The sequence below is a fragment of the Cydia splendana genome, chromosome 7 (genome assembly GCF_910591565.1).
Source record: "Cydia splendana chromosome 7, ilCydSple1.2, whole genome shotgun sequence".
Taxonomy (NCBI): Eukaryota; Metazoa; Arthropoda; class Insecta; order Lepidoptera; family Tortricidae; genus Cydia; species Cydia splendana.
Genome location: NC_085966.1, coordinates 5,071,134 through 5,097,754, shown reverse-complemented (window position 1 = coordinate 5,097,754; position 26,621 = coordinate 5,071,134). Strand labels below are relative to the sequence as shown.

Here is a 26,621-nt window from a genome sequence, read left to right as displayed (position 1 = left end):
GGCTCAGCATTGCTCCGAGCAATTATTAGGGTTGGCACCACTTGACGTTCTTTTGCGTGCACGACCACAGATAAGATAATGATTTGAATGTTGACAACCCTAAATAGCCGAAAGGGATAGTGCTATACATTAGAAAGGGGTTTTGTAGGAAGTTTCCTTTCTGTACGGTAGTACTATTATTTATTTTTCACCACCACACACTTAAAAGGTTAAAAAATACACAAGGGTCTGCTAAAACCGTTTAATATTAAAGATCATGAGGGTAACTTGGTGGCGGTCGGCTCCTTGCCTTCGGTCAGCGCCCGCGACTCGTGGATAAATGCTGCGTATGTCACGCCCTGAAACAACGCACGTACATATTTTGTTATAATTATTGTCTTCGGTCAAAGATACTTTGAGTAAGATGTCTAAAATCTAAGAAATTCCAAGCTTCGACTGTGACAGTTAAACGGCTGTACGGCTAAGGAAACGGCTGTACGGGTAAGGAATACAATATCTTATGTATCAAAAAGTGTCCGTTAAAAAACCTTAAATAGGTGGCGCCACAATACCTACAATCTTCGAGCAACACCGGCTTCCGACACATCGGAAGGGAGGGGCCCAAGCGATATCTCACCGTACAAATCATTCTGCCATTTTTCGCGGGGGGAAAGGTGCACACAGTCGCAGTTCTCACACACTTACATAGAAAATCCAATCTGTAATGACGACACAAATACATAGAAAATGACACACGTCAAAGACAAATCTTGCAAACCTCGATCTCTTTTTGTGTACGGACGAGTAACAAGTGTCACAACACGCACACTAACACATTTTCGTTGAAGTATGTTATTGTATTCTGAGAGATGAGAAGTCGGATTTGTCGCTCGACCGATCCGCAATTTGTACTGAGCGAGCAAAATCGATAAATCCAACAATTACATGAGACTAAAATATGATAATTGTGTTTGAATGTAATTAAACGTATGATATGTAAAAAAAAATATTACATGTGAAATGTAACACTTTCTTTTTGTAAATTTGATGTCCCCGACCTCTTTTTATAACAAAAAACCGAGCAAACAGGCATTTTTGTGCAGCAGTGTTCACGCGCGCGTCTGGACTCGGTCTAGTGAAAAATCCAAGTGCAACTAGTTTTATTACCTGCGCTAGATTAGATTGACGCGCTAATCTTGTACCTCGGCAGAGGGGAAATAGTGCGAATGCCGCCTCCCTTCCGTGTTGCTCGAAGCCTACAATATTTGATAAAATAAAACAAATCATTGACAGCGCACTTCACTCCGTTAATAACGCCTACGTTCTTAGCTACTCTAGCGCTACTCTGGAGAGATTTGGAACTCTGAATGACAAAAGTTGACGTTTGACAATTCATTCAATTACTATAAAACTAGCAGTAGGTACCATCGTCCGCACTGTTAACTGACAGTTCGTATACCTTATTACAACAGGCATAAGGTCCACCGATGGACAGTAATGGATGCTGTTAAGCAATAATGTGTCAACCCACATTAATTTTTCAATAAGATGTCAACTCAAAAAATTGACGCTTAAAATAAAAGTTGACATTTTATTGCAAAATGGATGTGGGATGACTCATTTTTGCTAAACACCATCCAGTTAAGACTGTTAAGAGTGAAGCCGTTTGTACACCGCCTTGTCTTTCGGCTGGTTTACTAGAGGACAAGTCTTTTCTTATATTACAGTCAATTACTCATTGCTTCGGTATTAGGGTCATTGCGTCAGTTTATCGTCACTGGACGGTGAACTGACGCAATGACCCTATAAGTTAGTTAAAGTAATGCTAACGTAACGATATAAATAATGTAAACACACAGTCAGGGGATAAAAACATATTTATATGAAAAAAATATAAAACGTCACTGTCACGAACACGCCAAACGTTAAACAATAAATGGGTAAAACGTTTTGTAACACGGGCGACTTTCCGATAGCCATTATGATATTATGAACGACGATTTGGGTACATTTTACTAACACTTTTATCGCGTAACTTATAAGAACTAGAAACCGGGGTACAAACAACTGTCCATCGGTGGACTTTATGCCTTTTGTAATAAGGTTTACGAACTGCCAGTTAACATTATGGGCAATTGGTATGATAATAATATATGTGTAGAAATAGACTAGGTACCTGTTGATGGGCTGCCCTGACAAACCCTTCATTCGCCGACACGGTGATAGCTTTTATCCGATGCCCGAAGTTGAATATGATTCGAGACCTCAGACGGATGTGTCCGCGCACTTTTAGTTTTTGTCTCGGAAGGTCGTCCTCCCCTGAAACAGATTAATCAATAGTACATTACTACAGAGGCTGGGAAGTAAGGGGTTGCCGGCCGAATGCATATAGACGGCCGAACGTAGTGAGGCCGGATAGTTATGAGGCCGACAACCCCTTTTCACGCCGAGGTATGTATAGTGCTTGTATGGGCTGCTAGTGTCACATACATCAATTATATTTTGTTGGTTGCTTGACATAATGATAACTCACAATATTGCCGAAAATAAACACTTTATTGATACGAAAATGCTATCTATAAAAGCGCGATATTATGAATGATAGTGCTAATGAGGACACGCGTGATAGGTTCTAATGTTGAACGTGTACTGACTCGTATTTTATTGCTTTACGCAATTGTAAGTAATTTCGCTGAGATGGCAATGTGCGGTATGTAGACCGTACATGCTGCCCCGCGAGAGAAGCGTGGGATGAAGATGATACAATATTAATGATAAAAGCAATTGATACAAAATAAACATTAAAACTTGTAAATTTCAACAGTATGTATGTATGATCACTGTCTTGGTGCGTAGTTTTAATGCAAGACGGGTGAAGTTCCTCTGTTTTGCTTTGTTGTCTTGCGAAGGCTGGAAGTGTTGGATGGTGTCTTCACTTCTAAGTTAATAGATGACTCGTGTCCGGATGAGTGACTCGTGCTTCGAGGTTGAATTTGCGGAACGTTAGTTACGACGACGGTTGGTATTCTCTGCTCCTGAAGTTCCGAGTTAATGTCGGCGCTTCCGCTACGGCGACGACGCAAGCGGCGCCAGAAGATTACTCCTGTTGCTATGAGCGCAGCAAAGAGTAGTAGATAAATGATGGAGAATTGATGCACGTCGTGGTATGAGATTTCACCTTGTAGTACTGTCTCCGTCTTCATTTGTTTAATTTGAGTTCGAATTTGTTCGAGTTCAACTCTGTTATCTGTGACGTTTAATTCGGATAGTGGGAGCGAAATATTTATAATGTGATTTATTTGAGCGATTTCTGGCGTATAAATGTCTGATGTAGTTTTTATTTCACTCCATTGATCCTTATGTGAGAATACGGTGAAGTCCTCGCCCTTGATGACGCAGCTCCGGCCGAGTACGATAACCCCGGCCTTTTCTGTCTGCGCAGCAGTAACTTGATCCTCGCATATGATTCGTATAGTGCATTTATCACAACAGTAGTACAAATAAGTATTCAACTTATTTAATTCTGTCCAACTATTTCGGCATCCTGCAATAGTGGTTTCGCACTTGTTTGTTATCTGATCTTTAATGCAGAGACTTTCATCTGGCTTGAAATGAAATACTGGCTTTTTGGTGTGACAAAGTCGAGTGGAGGCCTCATAGCGAAGACACTGTTGTATATCTCTTTCAGACATAGTGAGGTACATATCCTTACGTAAATTGATGGCTACGTAATCGGATATAGGTTTAATGCTGATTGTTTTACTTTGATATTGTTGCGGGATCGTTATAATCTTGTATAAGTCAAAGCTCTCTCTGTTTACCAGAGGTATTTTAATTTCAAAGATCAAATATCGCTGCGTAACTCTTGCTTTAACTTTTAGTAAATGATATATGTTCGCCATACCAGTTTGTATGTTGTTGATAGGCAATGATAAGTCTTGAGATAGTTGTCCTGAGATGATGCTTAGTTCGTTGCGTAATTGTTCTGGTGATAGCAGGTGGATATTAAACATGCCGTGGTGAATGTCGGTTATTGTGTCCAACAGGGTATCTTGAATCGATTTTAACTTGGTGAGCATGTTATTGGCGATGATTGTTGATAGGGCTAATTCATTCATGATTTCGGCGTTTTGAACTTCTGTTTGCAGTGTATTAGTTGCGTTAATCAAACTATTCAAGTGTTGGTTGATGACTTTATGTTGTTTGTTGATTGCCTCTTCTGTTCGTTTTAGCAAATTGTACTCTGCTTCGACTACCGATGTTTGATTCTTCCATAGTACAGCTAAGTGTTTTTGATTGTCCTTGATAATAGAGATATCTTTCTGGTATTGCTCGGCGAATCGTTGATCTAGGACTCCGAAGAGGCTATTAGCGATATAGCCTACGCCGTCCACAAGGCCGCGGCGTCCTCGTACATGTGATTCAAAACGCTGACTAAGTAGCATGTTGTTATAATATTGTAACTCGCTGTCACTGTGATGTAATTGTAACATTATAATGTCACATAGATGTTTTATTTTTGTTTTGGTACAAACATTGTCAATTTGTTTCAGATATTTTTCATATGTTGCTGTACCGTCCCAGTAGGGGTCCATGTCGTAATATACGACTAGTTTCCACTCATCGCGTATTACTTGCATGTTTGATACTTTATCCAAATAAAGCGATTTGCTCAATTTCGTTATGTTGTAGTAACAGTGTCCGGTCGTGATTACTGTCATAAATAAAAATAGCGATAAGGCCATTGATGCGAAGATTGATTTCCTTGAACCTTTTCTCGAAGTATAATTTTTCTTTTCCACGGCGGGCTTGACGTTTAATTGCTGTGCTTGTTGTTTGTCGGCTTCGTCATCACTGCTTGCTTGGTGAGGTGTCGATGACGTCATTGATTTATATGCTGTGCTTAAGGACGTATCTGTTGATAGTAACGCCAATTTTACGACCGGCCGTTTGATAATACCGCTTTTTGTTTTTAGAGTTACAACGCGGACGAGGCCATCGTTCCCCGGGTGTAACTGTACCTCTCTGCCCATAGCCCATTTTCCAGATGGAAGATTGGGTTCATGTATGATGACTATGTCGTTGATTTTAAGGTTTTCTTGTTGTTGTTTCCATTTGCTTCTGACCGACAATTGACAAAGGTACTCTGATTGCCAACGCTTCCACAGGTCTTGATGTATCTTTTGTGTTCTGTGCCATCTTGTTCGCTCGTCCTGTTCCGTATCTAATACAGTTAGCACAGGGCCACTGCTAAGGAAGTGTGATGGTGTCAGGTAGTCTAAATCATCTGGATCTTCGGATATTGCGCAGAGTGGTCTGCTGTTCATGCATCCTTCTATATTAGCTAAAACCGTATAAAACTCTTCATATGTGAGTTTCTGCTCGCCGATCACACGACGTAAATGATACTTAAGCCCTTTCACTTGGGCTTCCCACTCTCCTCCAGCGCTGGGCCAGGCGGGAGCGTTGAAATGCCATTGTATAGACATCTCACTTACTTCAGCGAGTAAGTCGTTATTGAAGATTTGCTGTATTTCTGCTAATTCTTGTTGGAGTACGTTGTTTGCTCCTGTCAGATTCGTGCCATTATCACTGTACATGTGGCTAGGCTTTCCACGACGGGCAGACATCCTCTTTAACGCTGCTATAAAAGCGGATGTGCTCAAATCTGACACCAATTCGAAATGCACGGCCTTGGTAGCCATGCAGACGAAAACAGCAACATACCCTTTCGTAGTTTTCACTCCACGACCTTTGTTGAGCTTTATGTCGACATACCCTGTAAAGTCGACGCCGGTGTGATCAAAGGGTCGCGACGGGTTGATTCTGGCTTCTGGTAAATCTCCCATAAGTTGATGCAGCCGTTTTGCTTTAATCTTTTTGCAGATTACGCAAGGCAGTAACTGCTTTTTTACTGCTCTGTTTCCGCCTATTATCCAGAAGTGGTTTCGGGTTTCTGACAAGGTTAGTCGCGCGCCTCCGTGCAACATAGTCTGATGTGCGTGATCTATGATAAGCTCGGTTAAGCGGCCTTGATGTGGAATTATGTAGTGATGTTTTTTGTCTTTGCTTATATGTGCGTGCTTGATTCTACCGCCAACTCTTAATAATCCATGTTCGTCAAGAAATGGGTTGAGATCTAAAATCTTGCTGCTTTTGTGTATATTTTTCTGTGTCTTTAAATTGTTGATCTCTTCATTAAATTCACATTCTTGCACGTATTTAATGATTTTTTGTCTTGCTCGATCTAACTCCGTTGTAGTCAGATAGGGCGCTTGATCTGTTTTGCGCGTTATCACTCGTAATATCCAAGCGAGTACGCGCACTGCTCGCGTCATCTTGCTGAATTTGTTTAATATGTATTTTATTACGTCATCATCGCTGTGACGTATTGTGACGTTGATTTGTTTTGTTGTGCGGACTTCTTGATCTGTGATGTAAGCCGGGTGATCCATATTTTGTTCTTCGTTGAAAGTCGAGAGGAAAGTGGGTCCTTCCCACCATAATAAATGTTGTTGTAATTGCTCTCCGGAAATCCCTCGGCTAGCACAATCAGCTGGGTTTTCAGCTGATTTTACATATCGCCAGTTGCTGGACGGTATAATTTGTTTTATCTGCTCGACTCGGTTGGCTACGAATGGCTTCCATCTTCCGCAATCTCCTTGAAGCCATCCAAGGACCGCGGTTGAGTCTGTCCACCCAAAAACCTTGATATGATGACCTGCCAATGCTTGTTGTATTTTGTTCATGAGTTTGGACAATAATAGCCCTCCTGATAATTCGAGTCGCGGCAGGGTGAGGTTCTTGTTCTCAGGGGTTAATCTTGATTTAGCTGCGACAAGTGTTACTTTGTTGTTCACTTTACAATATACGACGCAGGCAAATGCTTTCATTGACGCATCACAGAATCCGTGTAGTTCTATATGGTCGGACTCGCAGGTCTGGTACCATCTTGGGATCTTGAAATCGTTGATATATTGGAGATCAAGTCGAGTTTTCTCCCATTCATCTCTGATGTTGTCGGGTAGCTCATCATCCCATTGTATATTGCTAAGCCAAACTTGCTTGAACAAGAGTTTGAATTTGGTTGTTAAAGGTGCGTACCAGCCTACTGGATCAAATATTTTCGAAATTTCTGAGAGCAATGCTCTTTTGGTTAGCCTTTTTGACGTCTCTGTGATATCTTTTTTCATTTGAAATGTAAAGTGATCTTCAATTGGGTTCCATTTGAGACCGAGTGTTTTTGTTGTGGATTGTAAATGCTTGAAGTTGAACTCTTCTTCATTATTTTGTGCTTTACTGACATCTTCTAAAAGTTCGGCCTTATTGGAAGACCATTTTCGCAGATGAAAACCTCCTGATTTGAGTAGCTGTATTAAATCTGATTGTAATTGCTTTGCTGATTCTAAAGTGAAGCTTCCGCTGACAAGGTCGTCCATGTAAAACTCCTCTTGTAATGCTTTTGCAGCTCTGCTATTCGGGTATTTGTGACCTTCGTCTGTTGCTAACTGTCGCAAGGTCATCATTGCTAGAAATGGGGCACATTTTGTTCCATAAGTGATTGTTAATAATTTGAATTCTCGCAACGGCTCATTTGGAGATGACCGCCAAATTATTTTTTGAAATTGCTGATGCTCAGGGTTCATTAACACTTGTCTGAACATTTTTGCTATGTCTGCTGTATATGCGTATTGATATTGTCTCCATTTCAAAATAAGGCTTAATAGATCTTGTTGTAAATTCGGGCCTCGATACATTAAATCATTCAATGTGTAGCCAGTAGACATTTTTGCTGACGCATTATAAACAACTCTTAATGCTGACGTTGTAGATTCCCGCTCGACACAGTGGTGAGGTAGGTAGCAACTGGGTTTCTCGTTGCTAGTACACTCAGCCATATGATTTAATGATAAATATTCATTGATAAATTCTTTGTATGCTTCTGCTAATTTCGGGTTTCTGCTAAATTTGTTTTCGAGTTGTCGAAATTGGGCCACAGCCATCGGTTTTGAGGCTCCTAACTTTTCTTCAAATTCTGGCTTAAAAGGTATGCTCACGATGTAACGACCTTCATCGTTGCGTTTCGTTGTGTTTTGATAATGATGAAGGCAATCGAGATCCTCTTGAGACATATTTGATGTTTCTGATATATCTTCTACTGACCAAAATTTGTGTATGTCATCAATGTTGTTGCAAACAACGTGGCATCTCTGTGGCTGTACATTACCGCTAAAAATCCAACCTAATAGCGTGGCTTGTGCTAATGGATGGCTTTTTTCGCGTCTGATGATACCTTCTTGCATGATATCTGCATAAACGACTGCTCCGAATATTATGTCTATCTGACGACTGATGTTAAAGTCTGGGTCAGCTAGATGAATTTTTTCTAAGAAATCCCATGTTGGTTTCTTGAATGATTCGTTGGGCAAATTATTTGCGACTTTATGCATAATGTAAACATCTGCATTAAAGGTGTAGTCATTGTGTAGTGAAGCGCATGTTATGTTCAAGACGCCTCTGCAATTGTTTTCTTGTTGGCAGACGCCAAAGATGACTCCTTTGTATTGTTCACGTGGTAATCCCAAAATTTGTGCTGCTCTCTCAGAAATAAGGTTTGGCTGAGCTCCCGGATCAATTAGAGCTCTTAAAACCACCATGGTATTTTCCTTTGTCATGACCTTGACTAGTGCTGTTCCTAAGAGTGTTTCTGGACATTCTTCTTGAGACACGTGGTTGCTGTTGCCTATGTAAGGTTTTTTGCTTTCGGCGGTACTTGCTTTGTGACCCGATGTACTTGGACTCGGGTTTCCGTAGGCATCGTGAAGTAATGTGTTATGATTTCCATTACAAACGCGGCATCTTTTGTACGAATGACACTCTTTGTCTTTATGATCGAATAAACAATTTTTACATAAATTGTGTTTCGCAATGACTTCCCGTTTGTTGTTTGCTTGTAATCCGAGAAATGCCTTGCAAGCGAATAACTTGTGGTCATTCTGACAATGTGGACATTTATAATATTCATTTACATTGTTTGATGTCTTTTTAAATGAGTTATATTGATATGAATTGGAGTTGTTGTTTTGATTTGTGTTATATGCTTTATAATAATGATACTTCTTGTTACTTGTTGAAGGTTCATTTTGCTGTTGATGCTGCTGATATGATTTAGGCTGGTCAGATCTGCGACGAGATGACTCCAATGATGTGAATTTGTTTTCTAAGAAGTCTAAAAAGTCGCTCAGCGTAGGTAATTCACGCGGCGTTTTCAGTGACTCTACGTAATCATTGTGCGTTTCCACGTCCAATTTTTGCGAAAGGAGGTGGACTATGATAGGGTCCCACGTTGATATGTCTACTCCAAGGTTTTTGATGGCGTGTAGACATTCATTAGTAGTGTCGTGGATTTTCTTGATTGATGCTGCTGAATGCTGTTGTGTGTTGGGGAGGCTTAGCAAAACGTTGAGATGAGATGAAAAAATCATCTTCTTATTGTTATATCTATGATTTAAAATATCCCAACATGTTTGATAGTTGTCTGAACTGATAAGTAAATGCTGAATTAGTTTTTCTGCTTCCCCTTTTACTTTGCTTTTCAGAAATTGCATTTTCTGGGCGTTCGGAATCGATGGATTAGCATGGATTGCTTCAGTAAATAAGTCCTTGAACGAGGTCCAGTGTTGATAGCTGCCACTGAAGACAGGAATTTCCATCTTAGGTGTTGACTTTTCTCTGTGTGAGACCGACCACATTTTGGTGTTTATTTCTTTCTTCATTTTGTTAAACTGCATCTCGTAAGTGTTGTAGTTCATCTCATATGTTAGATTTCTTGATTCTAAAATGCTGTCAATTTCCCAGTGAAGGGTATCTATGGCGGTCCACCGTGCTTGAAGAGTCTTGAGAGCATCCTCAAATTCCCATTTTTCATTGAGATGCTCTAAGGTTGTGTTAGATACAGTTCTGACGAATGCTCTAAAGTTGCTGGCTTGCTTACGTAACATCTCATCTGTTTTGCTGAGAGATCCACGCGATGCTGTATCGGTTGCTTCTGGATTGATGGGGGCGAAGTCATTAGTGCGAGCAGTTCCCGCCGGGTTCATAATTGGTACCTGTGGTTGCTCTACCGGCGGCGGCCGGAGCGGATCCGCTCTATCACGACGACTTGGTTGGGGCGATATTCCCCTTTTTGATGTTGTTGCTTCTGATAATATATCTGCTGACTTACGTTCTGCCTTCAAGAAGGTGCTAATGTACTGCCTGGTGGTTTGATAAAATTGCTCCGTGACTCCATATTGATCTTCCGAGAAGTAAGGATGCTCAATGTCTTTGTCTTCACAAAGTTTCTTGTGATTTGCTAGAAATTCGGCCCAATACTGGTCAAGAATTTGTAACCTTCTTGGAATCCTCTCGGGCGTCTTGCGATCCGGTCCGTCCTTTTTAAAGTTTTCGAGAAACTTTTTCATAGCATCCATAAGCTGTGATTGGGTATCTAACAATTCCTGTATAGACCCCATTTTGCTAAAATATGCTTACTGCTTTGCTATGCTATGCTGTTGATTTTATGCTGTTCTGATGAAGGGCTGTAAAGCTCTGCTGTTGTTGTTCTGTGATGCAGCTGCTAGTGCCGCTATGCTGGTCAAACAGTGTTCCCGCCGTATCTCCGGTGTAGTGTAGACGCCTTCTCAATCTGACTGGTGGGACCCGCTTGTGGGAGGCCAGTCAAACCGATTCGATACCACACTTTAGACACTCGAAAAACACTATCCGGCTCGAAGGACCAAATTGATGTATGGGCTGCTAGTGTCACATACATCAATTATATTTTGTTGGTTGCTTGACATAATGATAACTCACAATATTGCCGAAAATAAACACTTTATTGATACGAAAATGCTATCTATAAAAGCGCGATATTATGAATGATAGTGCTAATGAGGACACGCGTGATAGGTTCTAATGTTGAACGTGTACTGACTCGTATTTTATTGCTTTACGCAATTGTAAGTAATTTCGCTGAGATGGCAATGTGCGGTATGTAGACCGTACAGTGCTTTTCTTAAACATGCAATGAAATAATAATAAAAATTGATGATGATGATTGTTTCATGTCCTAATGTGATAGGTTATTCAGTGCGTGGGGTTCATAAGGGGAACGAAAATTTTATTATTTTTGCGCTACGACGCACGGTTTAAGAGCATTATAAAGTATTATGTGTTCCGTACTCTACGTCAGAGATGTTCATTGAGAGAGTAACGCGATCGGTGACCGATAGATGCCGCTAGCGTCTATGTAGTCGCTCCGCCCCACGCCGTGACGTTGTTCCGCTTCCCCTCACTGCAATCCGTTGCTCCCTTCCCGCGACTCGCCGCCACCATGTCATTTGTTTCGTCGACCGTCTGACCGATGGTCCGCAAATTTTTTTTTTGCGTATATTTTTGCAGCATGGTGTTTTAACATTTCCGATCCAAAGCTCGGTCGATTAAATAGTGAGATATAGCAGAGATCGCTACTACATATTAGTCTTTTGGCGGTCTCGCGATCGAAGTCATCGAACGGTGCTTTTCGATTCTACCCACTTTTTTCTTGCTAAATTAATTTTCACATTCCATGTTGCTAAAATCGTTACCGTTAACTCGCATTTTCGAGATCGAAGTAGGAAGTGCGTCAGTAGTTTTCGTTAACAAGTGGTAACGCAAGTCGCTCCGCATCGGAGAGGGAACGTGCGGTCATCGTGCCGGCGGCGGCAGGGGCGGCGCCCGGGCGGCGCGGAGGCGGACAGCCTGCGCGCGCCACTGCCGGGTGCCGCGCTTCGCCGATAAGGAGGTTTGGATTGTCACGAACCATCCGGTGAGCCAGTTTAATGATATTCTAGTTTTATTGGCGTTCAGAAGTTACTTCGACACTAAAGGACGGTTCTCGGGCAGGTCGTATTAACCTGGGAGTACCTCGTGTCGTTAGCTGCGACGCGACCGGGGCTCCCCTGTCCCGCCCGGGCCCCGGCCCCCGCGCGCCGTCGACTTTCTTCTGCTGTCGTCCAAGGTGACCCCGAGACGCCGCGACGCTGCGGGCCGGAGCCCGAGGTGTCGCGGTGCGGGGTCTGCGGGACGCCCGCTCCTGTTGCTGCAGTCGCGGTGCAGACGCTTCCAGCCCGCGAGAGCAGTCGCGGTGCGAGCGCTTTCAGTACGCGCCCGCTCCTGTCCCGCGCCCGCTCCTGTTGCTGCAGTCGCGGTGCAGACGCTTCCAGCCCGCGAGAGCAGTCGCGGTGCGAGCGCTTTCAGTACGCGCCCGCTCCTGTCCCGCGCCCGCTCCTGTTGCTGCAGTCGCGGTGCAGACGCTTCCAGCCCGCGAGAGCAGTCGCGGTGCGGACGCTTCCAGGCCGCGCCCGCTCCTGTTGCTGCAGTCGCGGTGCAGACGCTTCCAGCCCGCGAGAGCAGTCGCGGTGCGGACGCTTCCACCAGTCCGCGGGACTCCGAGAGACGTCTCACGCCCGCTCCTGTGGCTGCGGGCGCTTCCAGTCCGCGGGACTCCGAGAGGCACACGCCCGCTCCTATTGCTGCGGTCGCGGCGCGGGTGGATCGCGGACCTCTCGATCCCGTCCTGGCGCCAAGGTGAAGGCGGACCACTTCTGCGTCCCGACTGCTCGAATGGAAGGAAGGTAAGTTACGTGGAAGCAATGGAAACGCTACGAGTACAGCGACGATCGCCGCGTTGGTTGCCGTCCGTCATGACGTCGCTGGTTACCTACGCGCCGGTGGTGGCCACCACGATGGCGCCGCCGAGGGCAGCAGTGTCACCGTGATGATACGTGCAATTACGAGCCAGCCATCGGCGCCTCCCGTGCGGGTAACGTCCGTCACGCGCACCGGCGCCTGTCGAGCTGGCCGCCACGACGGCGCCTCTCGCCTCACGCACCTGAGCCTGGCGACGGTGGCCGCCACGATGGCGCCGCCCGCTCGATGACTCTGCCCGCCACGATGGCACCGCCCGCCTCACGACGCACCAGTGCCTACCGAGCTGGCCGCCACGATGACGCCTCTCGCATCACGCACCGATGCCTCCCAAGCCGGCGACGGCGGCCGCCACAACGGCGCCGCCCGCCACGACGGCACCACCGCCTCGCGCACTGGCGCTTCTCGAGCTGGCCGCCACGATGGCGCCTCTCGCCTCACACCAGTGCCTCCCGAGCCAGGCGGCGGCCGCCTCACGCACCGGTTCCTCCCGAGCTGGCCGCCACGATGGCGCGTCTCGCCTCACGCACCGGCGCCTCCCGAGCCGGCGGCGGCGGCCGCCACGATGGAGCCGCCCACCTTACGCGACAGCGCCTCTAGAGCGGGCCGCCACGATGGGTCCTCGCCTCACGCACCAGCGCCTCCCGAACCAGTGGCGGCCGCCATGATAGCGCCGCCCGGCCTCATGCACCGGTGCCTCCCGAGCCGGCCGCCACGATGGAGCCGCCCACCTTACGCGACAGCGCCTCTAGAGCGGGCCGCCACGATGGGTCCCTCGCCTCACGCACCAGCGCCTCCCGAACCAGTGGCGGCCGCCATGATAGCGCCGCCCGGCCTAACGCACCGGTGCCTCCCGAGCCGGCCGCCACGATGACGCCTCTAGCTTCACGCACCGGCGCCTCCTGAGCGGCGGCGGTTGCCATGATGGCACCGACAATCACGTCGAACCTGTCCACCGATGCTGCAACCACGACGAATGGCGCCCATGTTCTGTTCGCAAGAATACCACCGCGAACTTACCTGCCGCCGATGCTGCCTACCAAGCTGCGCTGGGCGCCACAGTATCAGTTTTGTCCTGTCCACATGGTCCCATTGAGGTACGCAGGCGCCTATAGCTATGGTGCCATAGCACGAACAGACCGCTAAGCTTTTGGTTTCGGTTAAGGAGTCCTCCGGCGACGGCAGACAAGGTCGTAAGGAGCCTCGTCCTAGCGTGGCTCGACTGCCCGGAGTTGAAAGCGGTAAGATATGTCGATACTCAGAGGAAAATACGTCGTGTTCCCGGGTTTCATAAAGGTGCTGATCGACGTAGGGCCGTGCCGCTTCGAGGTTCCTATGACTTCTCGAGGCCATGGAGTGATCCAACCGAAGAACAGCTAGCGACAAGGCCCTGTGCGACCGCTCAAAACCGAGGTGAAAGGCATCGAAAAGGTCTGCAGACTTCACATAATTATCTCTGCTTGCCCGCGCTCTCCAGCTTAAGTTCCGTCTTACAAAGACGAACTCGTGCGCCAAGCCCATAATAAACAAAATGGGACAAATAAACCCGCTGCGCCTGAACAAGCTTGAGTTTCCGGTGCTAAGAGAAAGGGGCCAGGAGGACTCCAGCAGTTTCCATCTGTCTGTCTTTGACTTTATCGAAACAGTTTTGTTACGCAAGCGCTAAAATCGATTTTAGACTTGATTTCATTAGTTCGATTTCCTAAAAAGCATGCTACCATACCCCTATACTAGCTCGATATAGGGTGTTTCTTCGGGTAAAGCGAATTAAACTATCACGCTCCTAGACATCACGTGGGACACGCGGCACAACACCCCGATTGAAAGTTTTCTTTTTCGCGACATACAGGCCTGCCTTGCTGCCGAGTCTCTCGCAGAAATGAGACTCAATGCCTCCTGTTCAGTCTCAAACTCGCAAACTTTAGTTCATGGAGGAAGGTGACACCTTCGCAGTCCCCAGCAACACGAAGCTGCCGAAAGCCTCGCGCCACTTTCTTCCTCATCTTATGCAAGCAGTCCGTTACAACCTCCAATATTGTTAGACAATCTACGAGGTAAGGCCCTTACAGTGAAGAGTAACCGTTAACGGGCCACATCTGCAGCGCTGACGACAGAAGTGTAAACATACAACCGCACCACTACAGTATACATAAAACGACGGCGACACTACATCCCCTCCGTTACCACGGCTGTCGCAAAAACTGCTGATGCCAGCAGATCGTCTACAGGTCGCGCTGGTTCCTTGCTACTTACCAGGTCGGTACAACCCCCGAGGGCGACGGTTTATCAAGAATTCACTGCGCGCCCGAGTGGCAGCTACGCCCAGAAGCCGCCGATACTATCTGCGCCTGATAGGCGCCTTGTTGGCCAGCCTCCGATTTCGAGAGCCTTCGCACTGTGTCACGGTATTTCTTAACAGACTCTTTGAACTGCTACCACGTCTCTTCTGGCAGCTGCCGGTGATACGACTTGGTATGGATGTCTCCACCTCCCAGCCTAGTCTGCTACCTGTGACGGCGTGATAAGGAGAGCCTTCACGCAGCTGTGGTAAGCTTGCAATTTACTGGCGGTCCTAGTGAACACAGCGTCAGACCGCCCTCCCGCCCGCCCGACCGCCCTCCTGTCAGATAGGACGCTCCAACACCGAGCTGGCGTGACTGGCGCATGCATGCAACATGCCAAGGGCTAACGCTACATAGCGAACGAGACGCAACTCTCTAGGCCGCCTGTACGCCCACAATGTAGAAATGGTCTTCATGGTGCATCAAAAATAAGATCGACTGCCAGGTACCTCTAATATCCAATGAAGTAGCGAGCTATCTCAGACATATATTTCTATTGCCCATGTTAGCTTTCAGAACGAGACTTGTTCATAAGCCTGTAACAAGCGCTGTATGTGAACCACTATGCACTATGAAGGCTCTCCTTATCACGCCGTCACAGGTAGCAGACTAGGCTGGGAGGTGGAGACATCCATACCAAGTCGTATCACCGGCAGCTGCCAGAAGAGACGTGGTAGCAGTTCAAAGAGTCTGTTAAGAAATACCGTGACACAGTGCGAAGGCTCTCGAAATCGGAGGCTGGCCAACAAGGCGCCTATCAGGCGCAGATAGTATCGGCGGCTTCTGGGCGTAGCTGCCACTCGGGCGCGCAGTGAATTCTTGATAAACCGTCGCCCTCGGGGGTTGTACCGACCTGGTAAGTAGCAAGGAACCAGCGCGACCTGTAGACGATCTGCTGGCATCAGCAGTTTTTGCGACAGCCGTGGTAACGGAGGGGATGTAGTGTCGCCGTCGTTTTATGTATACTGTAGTGGTGCGGTTGTATGTTTACACTTCTGTCGTCAGCGCTGCAGATGTGGCCCGTTAACGGTTACTCTTCACTGTAAGGGCCTTACCTCGTAGATTGTCTAACAATATTGGAGGTTGTAACGGACTGCTTGCATAAGATGAGGAAGAAAGTGGCGCGAGGCTTTCGGCAGCTTCGTGTTGCTGGGGACTGCGAAGGTGTCACCTTCCTCCATGAACTAAAGTTTGCGAGTTTGAGACTGAACAGGAGGCATTGAGTCTCATTTCTGCGAGAGACTCGGCAGCAAGGCAGGCCTGTATGTCGCGAAAAAGAAAACTTTCAATCGGGGTGTTGTGCCGCGTGTCCCACGTGATGTCTAGGAGCGTGATAGTTTAATTCGCTTTACCCGAAGAAACACCCTATATCGAGCTAGTATAGGGGTATGGTAGCATGCTTTTTAGGAAATCGAACTAATGAAATCAAGTCTAAAATCGATTTTAGCGCTTGCGTAACAAAACTGTTTCGATAAAGTCAAAGACAGACAGATGGAAACTGCTGGAGTCCTCCTGGCCCCTTTCTCTTAGCACCGGAAACTCAAGCTTGTTCAGGCGCAGCGGGTTTATTTGTCCCATTTTGTTTATTATGGGCTTGGCGCACGAGTTCGTCTTTGTAAGACGGAACTTAAGCTGGAGAGCGCGGGCAAGCAGAGATAATTATGTGAAGTCTGCAGACCTTTTCGATGCCTTTCACCTCGGTTTTGAGCGGTCGCACAGGGCCTTGTCGCTAGCTGTTCTTCGGTTGGATCACTCCATGGCCTCGAGAAGTCATAGGAACCTCGAAGCGGCACGGCCCTACGTCGATCAGCACCTTTATGAAACCCGGGAACACGACGTATTTTCCTCTGAGTATCGACATATCTTACCGCTTTCAACTCCGGGCAGTCGAGCCACGCTAGGACGAGGCTCCTTACGACCTTGTCTGCCGTCGCCGGAGGACTCCTTAACCGAAACCAAAAGCTTAGCGGTCTGTTCGTGCTATGGCACCATAGCTATAGGCGCCTGCGTACCTCAATGGGACCATGTGGACAGGACAAAACTGATACTGTGGCGCCCAGCGCAGCTTGGTAGGCAGCATCGGCGGCAGGTAAGTTCGCGGTGGTATTCTTGCGAACAGAACATGGGCGCCATTCGTCGTGGTTGCAGCATCGGTGGACAGGTTCGACGTGATTGTCGGTGCCATCATGGCAACCGCCGCCGCTCAGGAGGCGCCGGTGCGTGAAGCTAGAGGCGTCATCGTGGCGGCCGGCTCGGGAGGCACCGGTGCGTTAGGCCGGGCGGCGCTATCATGGCGGCCGCCACTGGTTCGGGAGGCGCTGGTGCGTGAGGCGAGGGACCCATCGTGGCGGCCCGCTCTAGAGGCGCTGTCGCGTAAGGTGGGCGGCTCCATCGTGGCGGCCGGCTCGGGAGGCACCGGTGCATGAGGCCGGGCGGCGCTATCATGGCGGCCGCCACTGGTTCGGGAGGCGCTGGTGCGTGAGGCGAGGACCCATCGTGGCGGCCCGCTCTAGAGGCGCTGTCGCGTAAGGTGGGCGGCTCCATCGTGGCGGCCGCCGCCGCCGGCTCGGGAGGCGCCGGTGCGTGAGGCGAGACGCGCCATCGTGGCGGCCAGCTCGGGAGGAACCGGTGCGTGAGGCGGCCGCCGCCTGGCTCGGGAGGCACTGGTGTGAGGCGAGAGGCGCCATCGTGGCGGCCAGCTCGAGAAGCGCCAGTGCGCGAGGCGGTGGTGCCGTCGTGGCGGGCGGCGCCGTTGTGGCGGCCGCCGTCGCCGGCTTGGGAGGCATCGGTGCGTGATGCGAGAGGCGTCATCGTGGCGGCCAGCTCGGTAGGCACTGGTGCGTCGTGAGGCGGGCGGTGCCATCGTGGCGGGCAGAGTCATCGAGCGGGCGGCGCCATCGTGGCGGCCACCGTCGCCAGGCTCAGGTGCGTGAGGCGAGAGGCGCCGTCGTGGCGGCCAGCTCGACAGGCGCCGGTGCGCGTGACGGACGTTACCCGCACGGGAGGCGCCGATGGCTGGCTCGTAATTGCACGTATCATCACGGTGACACTGCTGCCCTCGGCGGCGCCATCGTGGTGGCCACCACCGGCGCGTAGGTAACCAGCGACGTCATGACGGACGGCAACCAACGCGGCGATCGTCGCTGTACTCGTAGCGTTTCCATTGCTTCCACGTAACTTACCTTCCTTCCATTCGAGCAGTCGGGACGCAGAAGTGGTCCGCCTTCACCTTGGCGCCAGGACGGGATCGAGAGGTCCGCGATCCACCCGCGCCGCGACCGCAGCAATAGGAGCGGGCGTGTGCCTCTCGGAGTCCCGCGGACTGGAAGCGCCCGCAGCCACAGGAGCGGGCGTGAGACGTCTCTCGGAGTCCCGCGGACTGGTGGAAGCGTCCGCACCGCGACTGCTCTCGCGGGCTGGAAGCGTCTGCACCGCGACTGCAGCAACAGGAGCGGGCGCGGCCTGGAAGCGTCCGCACCGCGACTGCTCTCGCGGGCTGGAAGCGTCTGCACCGCGACTGCAGCAACAGGAGCGGGCGCGGGACAGGAGCGGGCGCGTACTGAAAGCGCTCGCACCGCGACTGCTCTCGCGGGCTGGAAGCGTCTGCACCGCGACTGCAGCAACAGGAGCGGGCGCGGGACAGGAGCGGGCGCGTACTGAAAGCGCTCGCACCGCGACTGCTCTCGCGGGCTGGAAGCGTCTGCACCGCGACTGCAGCAACAGGAGCGGGCGTCCCGCAGACCCCGCACCGCGACACCTCGGGCTCCGGCCCGCAGCGTCGCGGCGTCTCGGGGTCACCTTGGACGACAGCAGAAGAAAGTCGACGGCGCGCGGGGGCCGGGGCCCGGGCGGGACAGGGGAGCCCCGGTCGCGTCGCAGCTAACGACACGAGGTACTCCCAGGTTAATACGACCTGCCCGAGAACCGTCCTTTAGTGTCGAAGTAACTTCTGAACGCCAATAAAACTAGAATATCATTAAACTGGCTCACCGGATGGTTCGTGACAATCCAAACCTCCTTATCGGCGAAGCGCGGCACCCGGCAGTGGCGCGCGCAGGCTGTCCGCCTCCGCGCCGCCCGGGCGCCGCCCCTGCCGCCGCCGGCACGATGACCGCACGTTCCCTCTCCGATGCGGAGCGACTTGCGTTACCACTTGTTAACGAAAACTACTGACGCACTTCCTACTTCGATCTCGAAAATGCGAGTTAACGGTAACGATTTTAGCAACATGGAATGTGAAAATTAATTTAGCAAGAAAAAAGTGGGTAGAATCGAAAAGCACCGTTCGATGACTTCGATCGCGAGACCGCCAAAAGACTAATATGTAGTAGCGATCTCTGCTATATCTCACTATTTAATCGACCGAGCTTTGGATCGGAAATGTTAAAACACCATGCTGCAAAAATATACGCAAAAAAAAAATTTGCGGACCATCGGTCAGACGGTCGACGAAACAAATGACATGGTGGCGGCGAGTCGCGGGAAGGGAGCAACGGATTGCAGTGAGGGGAAGCGGAACAACGTCACGGCGTGGGGCGGAGCGACTACATAGACGCTAGCGGCATCTATCGGTCACCGATCGCGTTACTCTCTCAATGAACATCTCTGACGTAGAGTACGGAACACATAATACTTTATAATGCTCTTAAACCGTGCGTCGTAGCGCAAAAATAATAAAATTTTCGTTCCCCTTATGAACCCCACGCACTGAATAACCTATCACATTAGGACATGAAACAATCATCATCATCAATTTTTATTATTATTTCATTGCATGTTTAAGAAAAGCACTATACATACCTCGGCGTGAAAAGGGGTTGTCGGCCTCATAACTATCCGGCCTCACTACGTTCGGCCGTCTATATGCATTCGGCCGGCAACCCCTTACTTCCCAGCCTCTGTAGTAATGTACTATTGATTAATCTGTTTCAGGGGAGGACGACCTTCCGAGACAAAAACTAAAAGTGCGCGGACACATCCGTCTGAGGTCTCGAATCATATTCAACTTCGGGCATCGGATAAAAGCTATCACCGTGTCGGCGAATGAAGGGTTTGTCAGGGCAGCCCATCAACAGGTACCTAGTCTATTTCTACACATATATTATTATCATACCAATTGCCCATAATGTTAACTGGCAGTTCGTAAACCTTATTACAAAAGGCATAAAGTCCACCGATGGACAGTTGTTTGTACCCCGGTTTCTAGTTCTTATAAGTTACGCGATAAAAGTGTTAGTAAAATGTACCCAAATCGTCGTTCATAATATCATAATGGCTATCGGAAAGTCGCCCGTGTTACAAAACGTTTTACCCATTTATTGTTTAACGTTTGGCGTGTTCGTGACAGTGACGTTTTATATTTTTTTCATATAAATATGTTTTTATCCCCTGACTGTGTGTTTACATTATTTATATCGTTACGTTAGCATTACTTTAACTAACTTATAGGGTCATTGCGTCAGTTCACCGTCCAGTGACGATAAACTGACGCAATGACCCTAATACCGAAGCAATGAGTAATTGACTGTAATATAAGAAAAGACTTGTCCTCTAGTAAACCAGCCGAAAGACAAGGCGGTGTACAAACGGCTTCACTCTTAACAGTCTTAACTGGATGGTGTTTAGCAAAAATGAGTCATCCCACATCCATTTTGCAATAAAATGTCAACTTTTATTTTAAGCGTCAATTTTTTGAGTTGACATCTTATTGAAAAATTAATGTGGGTTGACACATTATTGCTTAACAGCATCCATTACTGTCCATCGGTGGACCTTATGCCTGTTGAACATCTCTGACGTAGAAGGAAACATAATATCAATTTTATTGGAAGGTAAAATTTTTATATTTTTAGTTTATTTTTATCTTTTTTTATAAAACTTTTTTTTGTTTTTTTTTTGTTTTCTTGTGTTTTTTTAATATTAAGGGGTTTCCGAAAGGGGAACGAAAATTTGATTATTTTTGCGCTACGACGTACGGTTTAGGAGATACAGCATTATAAAGTATATTTTTTATTTTTTTTCTTTTTTGTGTTTTTTTTTTAATATTATTTAAGGGTTTCTTACAGAGAAACGAACATTTTATTATTTTTGCGCTACGACGCATGGTTTAGGAGATACAGCCCTATAAATATTTTTTTTGCTTTTTTTTTTCCTTTTTTTCTTTTCTTGTGTTTTTTTAAATGTTATTAGAGAGTTTCTAAAGGGGAACGAAAATTTGATTATTTTTGCGCTACGACGTACGGTTTAGGAGATACAGCATTATAAAGTTTTTTTTTGTTATTTTTTTTCTTTTTTGTGTTTTTTTTTAAATATTAATTAAGGGTTTCTTACAGAGGAACGAACATTTTATTATTTTTGCGCTGCGACGCACGGTTTAGGAGATACAGCCCTATAAAGATTTAAAAAAAAAGAAATCGTACCATAAACCATAAACTGCCTATAGTTTTTTTTAAAGCGGTGCGATAGTGTGTTATCACTTTAATGGCTGAATGCCACGATGGTGTGTCACACATATCTGTGAAACGGAAATTTAAAAAAAAATTACTTCTCGGCCTAGGCCTTAAATTTTGTATGAAATTCCTTTACAGTTCTCTGGAGTTGCTCCGCCCTAAACGTGATACTTCGAAGCCTGATATAACGCCCGGAGTGACGACATTTCATTGCATGTTTGAGAAAAATGTATTAACATTGTTAAAATAGAATGACTGTTGTATGAAAAGTAGTCGTTTCAGTCGGCGAAAAAGCTTGCGTCAAAAATATTTTTATCTACACACATAATTATCATACCTAAACCCTCTATGGTGCGCACATAACCTGCAATTTAATGCCAGCATAAAGATAAACTATTTTGTTAGAACAGATTTCTTATCTGTGAAATATTAACAATAACGTCGATATGGCCTACTCTGGGGTAGATGGCGATACTTTTTGATACTTAACAAATTTAACACAATATCAGTGAAAGAATAAGGATCAAAGTCAAATGGCGTTCTAAAAGTTTTAATCATTCGTGTCGAAAGATGGCAGTAAATGTACTGACTACAGAATTTATACTTTGACAATATTCCTCTAGTCTAAATTCTCTTTGCTTAAATGATACATTTTTAAATAAACTAGTATGCTACTCCCAAAAAATGTTTACAAACATGACATAAAATTTAACTGTCATAGGGATCAACATTCGGCGCTGAGGTATAGGACATTCTTAAAATAATGTTGTTTATTAACCTGCGGTTCTGCAGCAGACCAGTCTCTTCCCTAATTTAGATCATTAGGGTATTCTTAAGATAATTGTATTAACCTGCGTAGTCGTCAGGGTAGACCGTGACCCTCTCCTTGAGCTCGGCGGTGCGTCGCCTCTCCATCTCGCCGCCGAGCGTCTCCACTATCTTCGCGAAGTCGTCCCAGGCGGTTCTGCAGCAGACCAGTCTCTTCCCTGATTAAGGTCATTAGGGTATTCATAAGATAATTATAACGGACATAATTGTCATATCGTCAAGTGACAACCAAAGCTCACTAATTACTGCCACAAGTTGAGAGCCATAGTGAACCGTATTAGTACCAAAACAAAGTTGATTTTTATTTAATAAATTTTTGCAATAATAAGTTTTGGTTGCCATCTGACAATATACTAAAGACTAAGGGTCGGTTGCACCAAACTGTTTGTCATCATTAAAGATTTCGCTAAATTTTATCATACGGAAAGTTTCATAGTAAACCGCCGCGGCGCGCCGGGTGACGTTGATCAGTCTGTCAAGTGCGTATGGTGCAACTGGCACTAAAAGCGACCAAGCCATTGACGTATTATATCTATGGACTGGCCTTACGGGCACTAAAAATGGTACTAGTTCAGCGGTGTGACTCACCAATTCGAGCCAATCGCGCAGCCTAACGCAGCTAGTTGCGACCAATCGCGCGCGTGATGCGAACTCATCAACCAATCGCGTGCGTGATGCGAACTCATCAACCAATCGCGTTGTACCGGTGTCACACCGCAGTACTAGCCCCATTCTTATTGCCCGTAAGGCCAGTCCTGAGATTTTATACGTCAATGGACCAAGCCCTCCAGTGGTCGAGTCGAGGCCGGACCCCAACCGTCATCAGCTTTCTCATTTTATGATGATCCCCACATCCAAACTAATATAGAAACATGTGGTATATGCCATTCAATTGTACGGGCGCGCTTGTGTAACGATTACTCCTAGCAGATTTTAAACTTGTTATTTGTGAGTTTTCGCTGACATTTCGGTTTCGTTTCAGTGAGAATTGTGTACGCAGTACTCGTATCTATTCTATAATAATGGTAATTTCCCTTTTTATTACAAATGTAATCATAACTAAATAATAATGGAGCATAATTTACATCTTAAAAACATTAATTTCACCAAAAGTGAGTCCTCTACTCACCCTCAAATATTTTCTCCAGGATAGGTTTAACAGGCCTCTCCGCTTCCCAAGCGCACTGTTGAGTCAGCACTTCCTGATAAATTATAATAAAAGCGTCAGAATTGAATACTTCAACGCATTCAGTTCCGGTGCGAGTAACGCACTACGGATGAAGGCGATAGCGCGTGTTTTCCGCTTTGTAGCGAAAAACAAAGAACCTGTTAAGGAAATTTGTTATGAAAAAAAAGTGAAGCTCCCTAGGGTAGGAAAAACGTTTTAAACCTTTCTGTTTAAACTCATAGGGGCAGTGGCTATTGGTCATGTTGCTGACATAAGCCATCATGGCAGTGACAAGGTTCAGAGTGATTTCGAGGTCTTCCTGGATGCATTCAGATATTTCTTAGTGTTTTTTGGTTTACTAAACTTTACGAAGATAAGAGATGAAGATAGTACCTGTTTAAACCGATAGTGGCAGTGGCCGTTGGTCATGTTGCTGACATAAGCCATCATGGCAGTGACGTCCAGGTTAAGAGTGGTGATCTCCGGGTGCTCCTCGATGCATTGGGACATTTCTTCCAGTGTTTTTGGTTTACTGAAAAAAATGTAATAAGAGAGAGGATTGTTGATATTTTAATTTTTTTTTATTTTGTCGCATTAGCAGTCTGGCTAATGTTAGAAAAGATTTTAACCTTTAACAGGTATACCTAAGGGTGTTATATAATACGTAAAATTGAACCCTCACTCTTTGAAATAAAGTTCTGAATCATTCTGAGAAATAACAAGCTCCATACCAAATTTCATCTAAATTAGTTGAACATTTCAAACATGAAGCTGTAACAGATAGAGTCAGACCAAGCTAACACTTGCACCGTCTGGCCTAGGGGCTATGATTTATTTATTATTATTTATTAAAACAATCAAATAGGTACATGATGATGGTACAGCCAATGTCATTAGCTATTTATTTATTATAAAGTAATTAATTATTGATTCTAGTTTAGTAGGTAATTTTTTATAGCATTAACTATAGAAACACTAATTTCATTCCTTTTTTTACTCATTGAAGCACTTTTTAAAGATGCGGAGATGATGTCATCTTGGAAATGAACCCCCCCCCCCCTTCTACCATCATCCGATGTCCAGATCCCCCCCCCCTCTAATTTGAAATTACGTGATTTATGAATAGCCCCCTATCAAAATCGCTGTCAACTTAGCTTGGTCTGACTCTAGACTGTTACTTTTATAAAATAAGTAGAGAATTACCTGTCTTCAAGCATTTCATCTTCGTCATCACTGGACTGAGACTGGCAGGAGTCGTCATACTCTTCAGCATGACTGGAATCTGGTAGAAGATCCCCTTTAACTATCACACCTATTGCTTTTAATTTTTTTGCTAAACTCTCTTCTATGCCACTGACAAATTCGAATATCACCTGGAAAGACATGTTTAATTATAATTAAAATCATTATACAGGTTGTTCATAAAAAAAACTGTATGTATGAAATACCTAAACATTTTTTTTTGCAAAAAAAGAATTTTAATACATTCCGTATAAACACTCTCTAGACCAAGAAAAGTCTGTGGCAATTTTGATAGCCCATGCAGTGCAAGTGTTATTTATATGTCATAATTTCATAGAAATTTGACGTTTAAAATAAGACTTGTGGGCTATCAAAATTGCTGCAGACCTTTCTTGGTCTAACTCTAAGTATATTTAAATGTGATGTGATGATGTGAATATAACATAGGAAACATTTCACACTTAAAGGGGGTCATCAAGAGGTGAAATTGAGAAAAAACAAGTGAAAATTAGATACTTAGCGCAACCTGCACCATCCCACTAACACGGGGTTAAACGGTTAAACCTGGTGTTACCATGGTTACCAGTAAAATTTGACATTGGGTTAACAATTTAACAGCTTAACCTCGGGTTAGTGGGATGATGCAAGTGGCCCTTAAAAATTAAGAGTTATATATAATGCTTTTTATTTCAAGATGATTATTTGACTGCATAATAACTCATACCTTCGGAGGCTGGTACATGCAAGGGTACAACTTGGCACACTCCAAGTAGTCCTCCGCTTGGTCTAGAATGGACCGAGCCCCGTATGATGCATTTCCAGAACTCAGAGCGGAAAGGGATTTGGGATTTCTTGCTATTACTGAAATTATAATGGGACCAATAAATGAAATTATATTGAAATTACCATTACGCCTCTCTGTCTCAAAATTGCAAGTGCATGTCAAAACATTTAGAATAGTTTGGATGAATTGTAGGACTCCAAACAGCACATATCAACAGTTGACTCAGTAGTCAAACAACATAATTTGTTTCGTTTTTACTTTGTTCAAATAAATTGACAGGCAAAAATAAGTAGAATAATACCCAATAAATTTAGAATACTTTAATTAAATAGTTTATATTATAATATAAATAGGTTGCCTAACTCAATTCCAAGTTCTAGAATAACAGGTCTTAATTACCTTTGGTCCACGTTTTTCCTTGATCACTGATTACATCAATAACTAGTTTACTTTCATCATCAATATGAAATATTTTACACACTGCCACCACACCAGGTCTTAAGGCACAGTCCACCATTGCACCCAAATGCCGTAAGTTCGAGCAGGATAGTTGCTCAAGTTTCACTTTCCTAGTTTTTTGTAGCTAAAACAAAATAGGTTACAAACAGTTCTTACCCAAAAATACAAAATTATGGTTAATATTTACATACCTTTTTGAGAAACACCATTTCTTGACGAATCTTTCTTTGTAACTTCATGACCCCATCGACATTTTGTATAGGTTGCAACAATAACACAAGTTCTTTGCCATATTTGATTTTTTCATCAACTAGAATCAGAAGCTCTTCGATGGAATTAAGCTTTTCCATTTTATGTGGTTATTCAATTATTGTCATAATATAAGACCTTTTTATAGATACTTTATTATTATTTTTGTATGACTAGAACAATTGTAAATAAATAATTAACAGATAATTTCAAGAGCTAATATAAAATAAAAATCACTCTTCTATTGCTTACGAAATGAAACGTCATATAAGTCTGACTCATCTGACTGAACTGAACTGTCAACTGTCACTGTCGTGTCAGGCATACAGCCCTGGTCATTTCGAAATTGTGAAATTTGAGGCTATATATACACAATCAAAACAATAGATATG

At 45.7% G+C, this 26,621-nt stretch overlaps 2 protein-coding genes across 2 annotated transcripts in view; one reads left to right on the top strand and one right to left on the bottom strand.

Moving 5' to 3' along the window:
• Window positions 1–26,621, top strand: part of LOC134792020 (BRISC and BRCA1-A complex member 1-like) — a 180,999-nt gene that overhangs the window by 153,104 nt on the left and 1,274 nt on the right. The gene's annotated exons all lie outside the window — the stretch shown is intronic.
• Window positions 228–26,485, bottom strand: LOC134792008 (UPF0415 protein C7orf25 homolog). The gene is made up of 9 exons (XM_063763121.1): window positions 26,172–26,485; window positions 25,921–26,104; window positions 25,462–25,598; window positions 24,699–24,868; window positions 23,889–24,027; window positions 23,457–23,529; window positions 22,351–22,485; window positions 2,156–2,298; window positions 228–338 (listed from the first exon to the last, which is right to left on the bottom strand). Exons 1-9 carry the CDS (start codon window positions 26,328–26,330, stop codon window positions 255–257), a joined length of 1,224 nt encoding a protein of 407 aa, XP_063619191.1. The 5' UTR covers window positions 26,331–26,485; the 3' UTR covers window positions 228–254.